General features: G+C 30.4%; 2 protein-coding genes across 2 annotated transcripts in view; one reads left to right on the top strand and one right to left on the bottom strand.

Moving 5' to 3' along the window:
- The window catches only part of LOC112210018 (major heat shock 70 kDa protein Ba), a 3168-nt gene extending 1434 nt beyond the window's left edge, over positions 1-1734 (bottom strand). Inside the window, exon 1 of the mRNA XM_067045090.1 lies at positions 296-1734. Coding sequence (XP_066901191.1) covers positions 296-1622 — 1327 coding nt within the window. The 5' untranslated portion in view covers positions 1623-1734. The remainder of the gene's footprint in view (positions 1-295) is intronic.
- A 2969-nt stretch (positions 1735-4703) lies between these two features.
- The window catches only part of Cln7 (CLN7/MFS domain-containing 8), a 22504-nt gene continuing 15879 nt past the window's right edge, over positions 4704-11328 (top strand). The window contains exons 1-3 of the mRNA XM_014437630.3: positions 4704-4924; positions 7824-7971; positions 9207-9450. Coding sequence (XP_014293116.1) covers positions 4884-4924; positions 7824-7971; positions 9207-9450 — 433 coding nt within the window. The 5' untranslated portion in view covers positions 4704-4883. The remainder of the gene's footprint in view (positions 4925-7823; positions 7972-9206; positions 9451-11328) is intronic.

The raw sequence follows: 11328 nt of genomic DNA, 5'->3' as shown, positions 1-11328 counted from the left end.
TCCAGTTGGTTCCTGGCAGCTATCCTCTCCCTCTGAGCGTCATCTTCTGCTTTGTACCTTTCTGCCTCGTTGACCATCCTCTCTATTTCCTCCTTGGAGAGACGGCCTTTGTTGTTCTCTATCCTTATGTTCTTTGACTTTCCAGTGCTGTTCTCCTTGGCCGAGACGTTGAGAATACCATTGGCATCCAGGTCAAATGTTACTTCGATCTTGGGAACTCCACGGGGTGCGGGAGGGATCCCAGTCAGGTCAAATGTGCCTAGGAGGTTGTTGTCCTTGGTCATAGCCCTCTCACCTTCAAAAACTTGAATGGTCACTGCGGGCTGGTTGTCGGAATAGGTGGTGAACGTCTGAGCCTGCTTGCAAGGGATCCTGCTGTTCCTCTCTATTATCTTTGTCATGACTCCACCGGCAGTTTCGATGCCCAGGGAGAGTGGTGCCACATCGACGAGGAGGACGTCTTGGATCTGAGAGCTCTGATCTCCACTGAGGATAGCTGCTTGGACGGCAGCCCCGTATGCAACCGCCTCATCTGGATTGATTGATAAATTGAGCGATTTACCGTTGAAAAAGTTCTGGAGGAGGTTCTGTATCTTTGGAATGCGTGTTGACCCTCCTACTAATACTACATCATGGATGGATCCTTTGTCCAGCTTGGCATCTTGAAGGGCCTTCTCTACGGGTTGTAATGTTGACCTAAAGAGATCAGCGCAGAGCTCTTCGAACCTCGCCCTCGTCACCTTGGTGTAAAAGTCAATACCTTCATAGAGGGCATCTATTTCGATGTTGGCTTCCGTGCTAGAAGATAGAGTTCTCTTGGCCCTTTCCGCAGCCGTCCTCAACCTCCTCAGTGCTCTTGGGCTGCTCTTCAGATCTTTCCTGTACTTTCTCTTGAACTCTTCTGCCAAGTGATTGACTAGCCTATTGTCGAAGTCTTCTCCTCCCAGGTGAGTGTCCCCAGCAGTCGACTTGACTTCGAAGAGGGAGCCCTCGTCTATTGTGAGAATTGATACATCAAAAGTGCCACCTCCAAGGTCGAAGATTAAAACGTTTCTCTCACCCTTCAGATTCTTGTCCAATCCGTAGGCGAGGGCGGCAGCTGTAGGCTCGTTGATGATCCTGAGGACGTTCAAACCGGCTATGGCCCCTGCGTCCTTGGTAGCTTGTCTCTGAGAGTCATTGAAGTAGGCTGGAACTGTGATAACTGCGTCTTTCACTTTGGTTCCCAGGTATGATTCGGCGGTCTCCTTCATCTTGGTCAGGACCATGGAACTTATCTCTTCCGGAGCGAAACGTTTCGTTTCGCCTTTGTATTCGACCTGGATTTTAGGTTTGGTGCAATCGTTTACGACTTTAAAAGGCCACAGTTTCAAGTCATCTTGGATTTTGGGATCGTCGAATTTCCTGCCGATCAATCTTTTGGCATCGAAAACTGTGTTCTGAGGGTTCATAGCTACCTGATTTTTAGCCGCGTCTCCGATGAGTCGCTCAGTGTCCGTGAAGGCGACATAGCTCGGTGTCGTCCTGTTGCCTTGGTCGTTGGCTATGATCTCCACTTTCCCGTGCTGCCAAACGCCGACGCACGAATAAGTTGTACCAAGATCGATTCCGATAGCGGGCATTTTTATCACACTACTCACAAATAACACTAGATAGAATAAATAGGATCGAGCAAATAATCGCACTCAAGTAGTCGTATCACTTTTCAGTCAATATACTGCCGAGCGGAGGGCCAGCTGAGGTTTATATAGCCCGCCGAACTTTCTAGGTCGGGCCAGATCATTCCCTCGAATCTGATTGGTCGAAACCTGCGGCCGATTCTCGAACCATCTAGAACCACCTCCAACCGCCCAGATTTGAATAGAACATTTGTAAGCATTTCACAATTGATCCCTGCTCTTTTTTAATATTCTTAGAGAACGTTCGGCTTGGTATCTCCTCTGTCACAAAGCTATTCCTTAATCTTTTAAATTTGATGTGTTAGTCTGAGTAGTAAACTTGATGGTCTCTTCTTATTAACTAACAAAAAAACCATTCACAGGTGCATTTCTGCAGTTTTCTCAAGTTTAGTTTCATTAATTCTTCACATAAACGCCACCACAGCTAACTAACAGATGATATTATTCATAGTTTAGATATTTCACCAGATAGGGCATTAAAATTCCCATGTGAAAAAATCCTTGAGTTTTATTTATTACCTGTTATTTTTCACAAAAGCATCCAATGGCCTTGGATGGAGAGTTTACATAGACCTTTTCTTTTTAAAAGAACTTGTAGAACCAATGTTTTTCATTTATAGATAATTGAAAATAAATGTTTTTCATTTGTTAATAGAACAAAGATTTTCAATTCTTTCAATAGTATGTTCCTGCCTTTCTCTTGGACAGACTATCCAAAAATGGAGAATATGTACAAAATGTTTTAGTTTTTGTTTTGTTTTTTTGTCTCCTTCAAACTACCCAATTATTATTAAATATTAGATTAACATCACTATTTTCAAGCAAGTTTTTTCCTACTTTGACAGTTCAAAATTCTTATCTTAATAACGGAAGAAGACATAGGCAAATGTGTTTTTGAGTTGCTTGGGCACAAACGCAAAGAAAACTGTTCTTTTCTTTTTTATATCTTCTAATGTTTATTTCCATTACCTATCCAATACTTTTTATATTTTTTACTGGACACCAGCATTTTTTTCAGCAACTTACCGTTTGAATTAAAACACTAAGACTGAAGGGGTCGTCGATTTCAGCCGTTTATTTTTTGTAATTCTACACCCAAAAATATTGGAAACCTGTCTCGGCGGTCATTCCAGTGTGTACTTGGGACCGATATTGAATATACAAAAGCTTTTAAAATCCATTTTTTTTTCCCACAATATTTGACTATTATTATTCTGCATCTACAAAAAGCATATAGACATTTCGTTTTATGTAGAATAAGAAAAAAATACAGTCAAGTTATTTTAATGAGCTAAGACCCCTGAAAGGTTCTGAAATATTTGGTCTCTTGGAGTTGAGTAGGTTACCGTTTTCAGTGGATTTGGAATCTCTGCAGTGCCCATCCGATTGCGTGAGCTCCTGTGTCCAAATAAATTATCAGCTCCTATTACAATATAAATCATTTTCCTGCTAGAATTGACTTAAGCAATGGCTATTCTATTATTATTATTCTGGAACTAATGTTTTGCCTAAAGCTACAGGAGAGAAGGCTTGAGCATTATTAATAGAATTTTGTTGCGTACATTATTTCATTTACAGAAGTTTCACTTCAGCCCCAAGACTGCCACAATTTTTTTTTTTAACTGACAAAATTATATCAGATCTCAGTCAATTAAATACCTTAATTAAACGTGATAATGTTGAGCGACAAATTTGTGTGCCATGGAAATGGTATTTTACGTAATGTGCAAATTATATGAAATATAAGGAAATTTAAACATAAAACCAATGTTACAAATTTTTAAATTGATTGACATCAGATATAATTTTATGTTTTATAACAACTCATAGTTTATATTTAAAATCATTAAAACAAAAAACTTGTTTTTATTACAATTTGTTTCTTAAACAAACAAAAATGTTGAACTATCTAATTTATTCTTGAAGTGGTATCTCCCGAGAAAATCTAGATGAACAATTTAGAACAATTATGGAAATTCCATTAATCTGATCACTTTTTTTCTTTCTTCCTAATTTTTGCATTAAAAAAAATATGTAGGACCATTTTTATAGAGAATGTAAAACTATAATTTTGTACAAAGGGATGTTTGCGATTAACCTATTGTTTTAGGTAAAAAAGTTTTTAAAATAAATCATTTTCTGTCCCTTCCCCTTCTCACCAAAACCTAAAGGAAATTCTTGGAATTGTTTCAAATTATAACGGAACTTAAAAAAAGAACGAAGAAATACTCCAGTAAGACTCATAGACCCTACCAAGACGAAACGTAGAAACATTTTATTTAAAAATTAAAATCGCTGGAATAATCTTGGCTTCAAATCTAACTAATTTACCTCCAACTTAAATACATCACATAGGTTTTGACTTTGAGTCGTAAGCAGAGTATGTGTTACATAATACATTAATGTTTCTTTTCGTTGTGCTGTTTTCTATAACTAGAGATGAAATGAGACTACTGATTTATGTCTGCATGCAACACTACAGAAGTAAAGCTGTGTCAAAGCGAAATTAAATACAGTATCTACAGTTTAGATTGCAACAGTTTGAAAAACATTTTAATTTAACTGGATAAATGTTTAGAATATTTAACAGTAACTTTAATAAATGATATAACAATGATTTTTTTTAAATAATTAATTTTAGAGATCAAAGTATTTTCAGAGATACTGAAATATCTCATTCAGACTAACAAATATTTGAATATTCTCTACTAATTAATTTGAAATAGTGGCGGTGATATACTCTAGTTGTTATCTATCATATCAATAAGGCTAGAATTTCAAAGCCTTTCTTATGATTAATCTTCTTTAAATCCCTTCATTTTTATTTTTAAATTATAATAATTCTTTTTCTTCTTTACGTAATGATTTATTTTGTCTAATGTTGAATACAATTTAAAGTTTTGAAACCAAGAGATTTTTTTTTTGTTCTTTCGTATGATAATTATTGATATTTTCGGATAAAATTGCAGTAATGTGCAGGTCAGTGTCCTATGGCATAAGACGATTTGCATTCATTAAAGAAATGATTCATCATAACCTTATACCCTTTGTTTGTTTTCTGCAACTGTCAAAGTCAGCTGATGCAGGTTTGAGGTCTTTGCATGTAAAAAAATTTATAGCCTTTGAGATAGTACCACATCATGTATCTCTTCTTAGTCTCTTCTTATTTTAAACTTCAATAAATTGAAAACTAAACTTTTGAAGATGACTGCTATGACAATTGTGGATGATGCAGATCTAAACAAGTAATTATATTTATTTTAATGTCAATATCAGTTCTGTCTACAATAAATTAATTTAAGTTGAAATTTTCTGCCCATTAGTTTTTATTTTTGTAAACATTTCTTTATTATTTGTGACATAATTGATATTTCGAGACATAATTTTAAGTGTAATTTACTTCTCATTTATTACTGCTGTTCATTAATTATTAGTTTTACTTTGAAAAATGTTTCTTTTTTCCTTTAGTGACTCTAGATATTACCTGGTTTTATTTTTATTTCAAACATATTTTGTATTTTTGGATATATAACCCTTGTTTTGGAATTTTGTCTAATGTTAACAATGTTCATTAAGATCTATATTGATTCAACTTTATATTTTGGAAATCAAAAGCCCAAATGTGTTCAAGAAGGACTTGAGTTTTTTTATTCTTTATCAATATATAATCAATTCTTGTTATATTTGACTATTATTTTGCTAGCGACTAATGAATGTTATACTTTCATAGATCCCTTTTTACCCCTCATAGATAACCTTTACCCCTGCCCTTGCTATAATTGAAAATGTAAGTGCATTAAACCGACTAACAAAATTAAAATTTTGTATAATTTTATGCAGTTATAGAATTGCAGTATTTACCATTATATTTATTACAACTTTTAGGATTTATTATTGATTTTGTTATCTATAATTGGCTAGATTAATTATGAGGATTAAATTATTTATCTAATCATTATTCATACTTGGAAATATCGCTTGCAATTTACTTCATATTTGATATGAGATCAAGAGATTTTTTTGTTTTGATGCTTCACAACTTTTTTTTGTATTTGATAGGTCTAACTGCAATACTCACCTTATTCACTCTAGAAAATTTTATAGTGATCATATTAGACCTCTTTAATTTCAAAAAGGCAACATTTTTACTCTTGAATTTTTTTTTCTTGGAAATGTTTCGTGTGACTATATTACTTTTTAAAATTATATTTATTATGTTGAACTATTGTATATATTTAAGCTATTATACATTATATATTAAATGTATGCACTCGCTAATAAATGTGTATGGTCATTGACTTAACATTTCACCCCATAACAGTAATAATAAGCTTAATAACTTATCATTATGAAGTTACAAATTTTAATTAAAAATTTTCTGATTAATAAAATATTAAACATTAAAATTTTTCTGAAAAAAAATTTATTATTATATCTGATAAATTTCAATAGTTTTGACAATAAGATACTTCATGATTATCTTTTTAGTTGATAAGATACTTTTCATGTATAGTATCAAGAATCAATTTTATATAGGATTTTTTTTTCTTATGATTTTATTTTTTCTGGAGGGCTTTGGGTTATTTTTATAAATTGCATTTTTAAAAAATGTTTTCTATCATCTAAAAAAAATTTAATTATCTAATGAATTATGCAATTCAAACAATATGTATATATTGTAAGATTTAGATCAAATAATAGTGGAATGTATAATTTTAAATTAATAGAGTAGAGATATAGTCTATTAATTTATAATGTTTGAAATCCTTAAAATTCAAATTAGCCAAATTTCTTATGAGATATAACTTGATGGCTGCCTCCTATTCCTTCTTTATCCGTTAATCATTAGTCTGGAAATGATATTTATAATTCTATCATAGACCTAATCTGTTTTTAATGTTGTTTATTATAAAATATATAGTGACAATTCTGCTTAGATGTTGTGACTAAGGTAGCAATATTAAGCCTAATAAAATATTATTAGATTAGAATGGCAATTGAATGTTTATACCTTAAATTAAAACACTTGTTAGTTTGATGAGGTATATGATATAATTGAACTTCAAGGATCTTTTTTTTTTTTAAACTGTTCAGAAGACAATCATTTTTTTAAACTACAGGTTCATACTTCTATAAGAGCTTCAAACATTAATTATGCATGGTAATTTGGTTAAGAACTGCATATAATTTACAAGAACATTGTTTTCAAACAGTAATCAGATATGTTATGTATCTGATTATGAATTCCATGCATAATAAAATGAATGGAACTGTATGAACTGTAATTAAAAATTAATTTTTACAATCCTGTTTAATATACCATATAATCTTAATAATAAATAATGGATTAAAGTTTGTAATAACTGATTTATTTTGTTTTTCTAGAATATAAGAAAGGAAATAAAAGTTTTCTTTTTCTTCTATTGTTTTAGATGGATGGATTTTTGCTCTTTTATTGTCCATCATCAAGTACTCTTGTTCCTTTTAATTTTTCAGTTGCCATTACATCTTAATATTCTCAACATTGCTAGTTTTCTTCCTTCTACTCATATTTATTCTGCTTAAACTGACTAGTTTATTTATTATTATTTTTTTTATAAAAATATTATAGACATAGTTATTTATTCTATTCAATATTTCCTTATTCAAAGAGTGTTTTATACTTAAAACACTAATTCTTTTGTAAGATAAGATAGTTGAAGAAAACTTATAAGAAAAATAAAATTAGGATCTAAGCTCAAATTATGATTTTGTAAAATATACATAAAACTGCTGTTTATTTAGTTAGATTACTAAGTTCTATTGATTAGATAAATTAGGAACACAATCGTTATCTTCTAAATTTGAATAATGATTCTGCAAAACTGATGAAAATTTTTAATTTTTCTTGCTCATAATTCTTTGAATAATATGTTAATTTGATTTATTGATAAATTTCATTATTGTTAAATTATTTAAGTAAATCATTATCTGATTAATTTCTTCTATTTTTGCTCTTGTTTATTGGGGTTCCACATTCCTACTATTTTTAATATTTTAAAATGTAATTAGCAACTTAGCAAAGTAATTAACTTACTTATTCAGTTTGTTTTGGTTACTTAATTTTCTCAATTAACTTTACTAATTTAGAAAAATACTTTTCAGTGTTTTGAAAACTGACGATTTTCACTTAGAAACCGCTGCAGAACATCGGAAAAGATGGTTGTCCATCAGACTAATGTATTTTACTGTATTTTTAATGTCTTTGGGTTTTGGTATCGCCATAACTGGAATTTGGCCATACCTACACAAGGTAATAATTCTGCACATAAATTATTGCTTACATTTTTGTGAATGTACATCTTATTAAATAATTTGATAAACTTTTTTAATAAACACGTAACAGAATCTTATTTGTAATTGAAGCTAAATTCTAAACAATCAATTAATTAACTATATTTTACTTGAAATTACTAACAAAATTTAATAGGGGCTGCCATTATTAAGTTGGTCCGAAATATGTTTTTGTGTTATTACTTGATTTAAGTTACTCCTATAATTGATATATATATATAAGTTTCCTTTAATGATTATTGTATCAGTTATTAGTTAAATATCAATAACTGATGGTTCTGTCTTATTATATTGATTCTAATTTTGAAACTAATATTGTTTTATATAATTAAAGTTTCTTGGCATCATATAAGAAAGCTAATTGAGACAGTAGCTGGAATAAGGGTGTTTGCAGTCAAAAGCCCTTTTTCTGGTGATTGTATTTTAGAATCCTTGATATTTTTTTTTCAAAGGAGTATCATAATTTTTAAAGTTTGCAGGACTGTTTGAATAAGAGAAGTTTTTCATGGCATGGTTCAGTATCAGTTCAGTTTAGATTTTCTTTAAAGTCAGAGTGTTTTGTCCAAAGCAAGGTTTTCATGACTGGAACAGCATAATTTGTTTAGTCTGTTCAACTGGTGGCAGAAAAAATCAGAACAAAATCCATGTTTTGCATGACTGTATCTTTCCAAACAACTAGTAGTTAATCCAAGAATAATAATTCAGCCCTTATGAATCATTCAGAGGTTTATAAGATACGTTTTGATGAATTTTCTTCAAAATCAGCAACGTTGTTCTAAAGAACTGATGACCCCGCTTTCTACAAATATTGGCTACTGTACCTCTAAGGGTAGGGACCATATTCTTGTCAAATCTGGCCCAAACAGTTTTAAAAAATGTAAATTTGTGTCTGATTAAAGTAGTTGTTTAATCTACTTTTTTCTTTATTGATTAATATTTTTTTTCCAGCTACCACCTCAATTATGCTTTAAATATTGTTTGTTGTTTATATAATGAAAAAATGTTTTATAATCAGGATTCAATCTTAAACCTAACTTAAATTTTGTTTTCAATATTTTACTATAATTTTTTTTTTTTTAATATCAAATAGTTTATGGTTTGATAGCAAACAAAAAAAAAAAAAGATTCATATTTCTTCAATATAACTGTAAATTACAGATTTGTGAAATTTAACCCTACATTTATTGAATTCAGTTAGATGGAGATGCTGGAAAGGAATTCATGGGCTACATCATCGCAGCTAATCCATTTGGACAAATGTTGTTTTCTCCATTAATTGGTCTTTGGGCAAACAAAATCGAATCTACTAAGAAGCCCTTTATTTTCACCTTAATTTTGTTCATTGTATCCAATGCAATGTATTCTTCTTTAGAACTTGTTGACTCTTATAGGCGTTATTGGATGCTAGTGACACGCCTGTTAGTTGGGATAAGTGCAGGTAAGTTTTGTAGTTGTTTTCTTTCTGATCTTAATTAGAAAAAAAATGCAGATTTCTATAATTGATTTTCTAACTTGATAGACTGATATAATTTATTATGAGTAGCAGATAGTCAGAGGGTCCAGTGAAAGGAGTAATAATGATCACAAATAACAGAAACTTATTTTACTTGTGCTGACGTTGCGGTTTGAATATCATGCCTTTACAGGGCCAATGACCAAAACAATATAACAACCATAATATTGTAAAAAAAATAAGTTAAAAAGACACAAAAAGAGGAGGTAAAATATAATATTGGAAAAGTTCAAATTTATACTAGAAGATAAGAAACATTGAAAATATTTAAAAATCAAACAGTGCTCTATGAAAATGATGAAACAATATAACTTTTTATATATACAATTTTTCACTACTTTATTGTGCCAACTTTACCTATATATTTTCATACTTCTCAGTATTCGATGTATATCATTAACTTTTTCTCATTTCCCATTATGTTAATATAATTTTTTTCACTAGTTATATAGAGCACCATTTGATTTTTAATTTTCTTTTTTTAATATTTTATCTTTTTGTTTAAATTCTAACCTTTGCAATATTATATTTTACCTTATTTCCATATCATTTGTCATCTTCTCAATTTCTTTTTATGTATTTTTTTCACTATATTATGCTTGTTATATCATTTTAGGCCTGAAATTTAGACCAAAGCATTGGCAAAAATAAATTAAGCTTTACTTATTTGTGTTCATTATTACTCTACTGGCCGAGCACACTGCCTGACCATCTTCTCCTCATATTGAGTGTAAACAATAAACACATCTTTATAATATCATTTATAATTTTAAAAAATTAAGGTAATGAGAGTATAAATTTTTTTAGAACAACTAATAGAAAGGTAGGGGGGTGAATTGTAATGCATTAAATTTAACAAATAGTGATACATTAAATTTAACTGAAAGATAATACAAAAAATTTAAAAAAATTATTAGATAAAATATTCAAATATTTTTATTGCATGGTCATTGTCACTGAAGGCCTTGCAGAGCTGTCAAGGTAAACCATATCTCTCCTGTACTAAGGAGAATAAATAAACATGTGTTTAACTGAGAGAACTTCATGGAAATGGTATTGAGAAGGATTTCCTTTTCATCAGCTAATTGAAGCTCATAGACCAAACAGCAATGTCCATTTCTTGGCTTGTGACAACCAATTCCTCTCTTTGACACTGTCTGGAGTATGAGGCCTGGCTACGAACAGTTGGTTAGGTGACCATGAAAGTGTTTTGTCTAATTTGGTTCATATTTGTTATCAGTTTGACCTTCAGGTATATCATTGCTTAAAGACATTTTTTTTAGAATTATTTATGCCAACCATTACCTTGACAAAGCTGGTTCCTAGAAAGGTTTTGTTGAAGCTCTCTTTCTGTATAAGATTTCCTCTCACTCCTTGTTGTAGCTGCCTGAAGATAATGAATTGTCAAATAGTATCATAAGCTTTTTTATACCAAAGGATTCATAGACATTAAATCTATTTGTATTTTTTCCACTTTATGTTTTTAAAGGATTATCATATCAATTCCATTTATTGAGAGAAATGTAATGGAAGAAATATTTTCAAAATTTCTTGTCATTTAAAAAAAAAAAATTAAAAATTGTCATAAAAAATTAATATCCATGTTCTTATAATAATAAAGTTAACCAATAATTTTATTCAATAATACCCTGAGTTAGTGAAATATTGATTACTACTATTTGAGAGACTTATGACTTTGTGTTTTAATTTCCCAAAAATATCCTAAATAATTAAGATAAAATATTAAAAGAAATAATAATTTCCTCTTAAATTAAACAGTTTTTAATTTTAAAGAATTTAATT

This window comes from Halyomorpha halys, unplaced genomic scaffold (assembly GCF_000696795.3).
Source record: "Halyomorpha halys isolate HHAL.00 unplaced genomic scaffold, Hhal_1.1 Scaffold2901.1, whole genome shotgun sequence".
Taxonomy (NCBI): domain Eukaryota; kingdom Metazoa; phylum Arthropoda; class Insecta; order Hemiptera; family Pentatomidae; genus Halyomorpha; species Halyomorpha halys.
The sequence above is the reverse complement of the archived record's forward strand: the minus strand, read 5'-3'. Positions and strand labels throughout refer to the sequence as shown.